The 3,302-nt window shown below is 37.4% G+C and overlaps 1 protein-coding gene across 1 annotated transcript; it reads right to left on the reverse strand.

Annotated features, from left to right (window-relative positions):
* Positions 1-210: 210 nt before the first annotated feature.
* Positions 211-1,822, reverse strand: LOC143857110 (protein FAR1-RELATED SEQUENCE 5-like). The gene is made up of 3 exons (XM_077367384.1): positions 1,073-1,822; positions 327-1,034; positions 211-231 (listed from the first exon to the last, which is right to left on the reverse strand). The coding sequence occupies exons 1-3, from the start codon at positions 1,820-1,822 to the stop codon at positions 211-213; spliced, it is 1,479 nt and encodes a 492-aa protein (XP_077223499.1).
* Between the last annotated feature and the right edge of the window lie 1,480 nt (positions 1,823-3,302).

Below are 3,302 nucleotides of genomic sequence, written 5' to 3' on the forward strand. Positions count from 1 at the left end.
ATTGCAAATGGGAGGATCCCCACATCATTGCCTTCTCAACAAAATTCCTTACAAATTATCATTGCCTTATCAACAAAATTTCATATACACAGGCTATTGAAGCAATAAACAATTATTCTATTATCGACACAAGCTACCACATACCTATGCGAATCTACAAAATCACGAAGCAATATCCGCGTGCATTGACTCTTCATGTTCGTCATCCTCTTACTCATCCCTTAAAGTCATCTATTTCGAAGCAAGAAAAATGAAAAAATTACAACATTGATAAAGACAATTAGTAAGAATAAGAAATTGAAGAGGTTGACATAAGAAATCCAAACCTTCTGTTTCTTTTTATTTTCTTGTCCACATGTTGTCATGTAATGGCCAATTTCTTCACATTTCTTACACCTTCGTATCTGCTTTGGTTGGGATTGGGACTTTTCTATCGGGGATTTGAACCGGGTAGCAACCTTTGGACGGCCCTTGGTTCTTACAGGTTGGGGGTCGCGAATAGAAATCTCAACTCCTTGGCTAACAAAGTTGGTTACTACTTCGCTCCCACTGTTTGCCAAATCAACTTCCTTGTCTCTCATCTCCTTCTCAGAATCCAACAACCAAGCATCAAGGGTTTCATTCACCTTCTTGAAAAGAGTGTTATTATCTTTAAACCTATCTAGAAGTGTTTGAAACTTTGTTATTAGGCACCATCTGTGAAGTGGAGATACGTCATTATTATCCAACTCTCTCATAAACACTCCACTATCCACACGATATCTAACCCCAGTTGTCCATCTATTTAAGATATATTGTTGGGGAATGCTCATCAATAGCTTCTTGGACATAATGCGGAGTATGTGTTTGCATAAAATTCCTTTCGTCTCGAACATCGCGCACTCACATGTTGCCTTTACCCCTTCAGATTCATCGTACACAACTTTGCACCATTTCCACTTCTCATCAACACTTAATCCAACTTTGTATACGGCCACGATGCCACTCTTTTCCACCTTCTCATGATAACAGTCAATACTATCCTTAAATTCTGCCTGAAATATGTCAAACATTGTCTTCGTATAAGACTTACTAGCTTCTTCTTCCAATTTGCTCCTTGAAACAAGTACAGGCTTCGTAGTTTTAGACTTGAATCTTCTTGGGACTCCACTTTACGGCGTTCAATAAGTGCCCTATCATATTGCTCTACGAATTCTTTTAAGCTTGTGTTCTGATTTACATATCCATCAAAGAAAGAATTGATGCTTTCACTGCGCGCACTGGATGTCATGCCAGCAGTGAATGTGTCCCTGAAATATGCTGGCACCCCGTGGGTCCGTACATCCCACATTTTTGCTAACCATCTGTTTTTCTCAATATGATATTTCTGAATCAAATTTTTCCATGCTACCTCACAGTCTTCCTTTTGTCTCGTGTAAAACCATTTCTTGTAATCCTTGGAAAATTCAGTAGTGGGATCTCGCATTAATGGAACATGCTCAAGTAGATGCTTACTGATGTGCCAAGAGCAAAATCTGTGATGCGTATTTGGAAAGACGGTTCTGATAGCATTTCGCATCGCCCCATCCATATCTGTGATGATACAACCAGGAGCTCTCCCGAACATGCAGTCCAACCACTGCTCAAATAGCCATGTAAATGTCTCTTCTGTTTCGTCTGCTATTAGCGCACATCCAAATAAGGTGCTCTGCCTGTGGTGATTTACTCCAGTAAATGGTGCAAAAGGCATTCGAAACCTGTTCGTCCTATACATTACATCAAACACAATGACATCACTAAAGGTTAGATATGCATCTCTAGCTCGTGAATCGGCCCAAAACATTTATCGCAAGTTACCATTAATATCCAACACTATTTTGAAAAAAAAGTTTGGGTCCTCTGATTGTTTCACTTGGAATTTCTATGCTACCAAAACGCCTTCTTGCCCCATATTATTCACCCTCTGTTTTCTCAAATGGCAAACCACTTGATTTGTCATTATAGAACTACCTGATCCTTTATATGAAACATTAATGGCCTTCGCAATATTAGCAGGATGAATTGAGGCTGTACTCAGGTCGTCCATCAAATTCTTAACTACCCGAGTCTTGATAAATTTGTTATGCGAATGATGCATTTGTCTTTTCAGTGGAGAAGTAAGCTCATGACAATGTACATCTTCAAAAGCTTTAACTTTCCACTTCCCATCAATTAATGAGATATCCATTTTCACTTTACAACCCTCCCTGACAGTCTGACGTGGCTTCACAACTCTATCAACCACCACATTTTTAGCTTTACTGCTTTTGAACCCTGCTCTATCACAAACAAATCTCTTAAATATCACTTTCTGTGTTATCTTCGACTTATAAGTTGATGATTTTCATACTCCAAAACCGGTGGCCAACCCATATATATTATAAAACTCGTATGCATCATTTTCACTATCAAATATCTGATCCAAAAAGAGTTTCTTACCCAAATTCCTCTCACCACCATCATCAATATCAATAAATTCTACACCGCCCTCCTCATTTGGATCTCCCTCCTCATTTGGGTCTACCTCCTCATTTGGGTCTACCTCCTCATCAACAGATATATATCCCACCTCACTTTCATCATTTCCTAACATATCACCAACCATAATCAGTATATTAGCGTCAATATCATCAATTGATAAACCAAAATCTATACAGTCTCTATCATCCATTAACTTGAGTACACTTCTTCAATCCCTTCACTTCAAGACAATCAAATAAAACAAAAAACATGTAAGCCAAATCAATGTCAATTACATAATAATAAACCAAAGCATAAACATAAGCACAAATCTATAGAAATGCTTGGTTTATCCAAATCACCAAATAACCAACAGGAACAGCAGAAAAACCCATGAACTCCGAATCTTTTTAAATACAAAAAATCGCCACATCCAGATACATTACTCTATCATAGCATCGACATCGAAGTTACCAACAAAAGCCATTAAAACACAAAAAACCCCTCCAAATAAGTTAAAAACCCCACCAAAAAGAGAAAATGAAAGGGGAAAAGAGATAAAAGCATTAAAAGAGAGAAAACCATCCATGATTCATGATTTTTATTAAATACATTACCCTTAAAATCCTTGAAAGAAAAAAGTTGAAAAACCCAATAGGTTTTCTCTTTGTCTAAAGCTTTAATCTTTCTACATTCTCACTAAAACAAAATTATGATTTTCAATGGAGAAAAAAAAATACCCTACAAACATCAATGATTCACGATTTTCCGTAGAAAGCCTAGGGAGAATTTTTTTTAATTGCATCTGTCGATTGAAGCTGCAG

The sequence above is a fragment of the Tasmannia lanceolata genome, unplaced genomic scaffold, assembly GCF_043159265.1.
Source record: "Tasmannia lanceolata isolate RefF3 unplaced genomic scaffold, GAP_Taslan_0.1 ptg000024l, whole genome shotgun sequence".
Classification (NCBI taxonomy): domain Eukaryota; kingdom Viridiplantae; phylum Streptophyta; class Magnoliopsida; order Canellales; family Winteraceae; genus Tasmannia; species Tasmannia lanceolata.

Excerpts from the sequence above, each read along its gene's own strand:
- LOC143857110 (XM_077367384.1), bottom strand. The coding sequence starts at position 1,822 with ATGTTTTGGGCCGATTCACGAGCTAGAGATGCATATCTAACCTTTAGT. Across the intron at positions 1,035-1,072 it reads CAAATTGGAAGAAGAAGCTA|GCAGAATTTAAGGATAGTAT; the intron begins GTAAGTCTTATA and ends GACATATTTCAG. Across the intron at positions 232-326 it reads AAAATAAAAAGAAACAGAAG|ATGACTTTAAGGGATGAGTA; the intron begins GTTTGGATTTCT and ends GCTTCGAAATAG.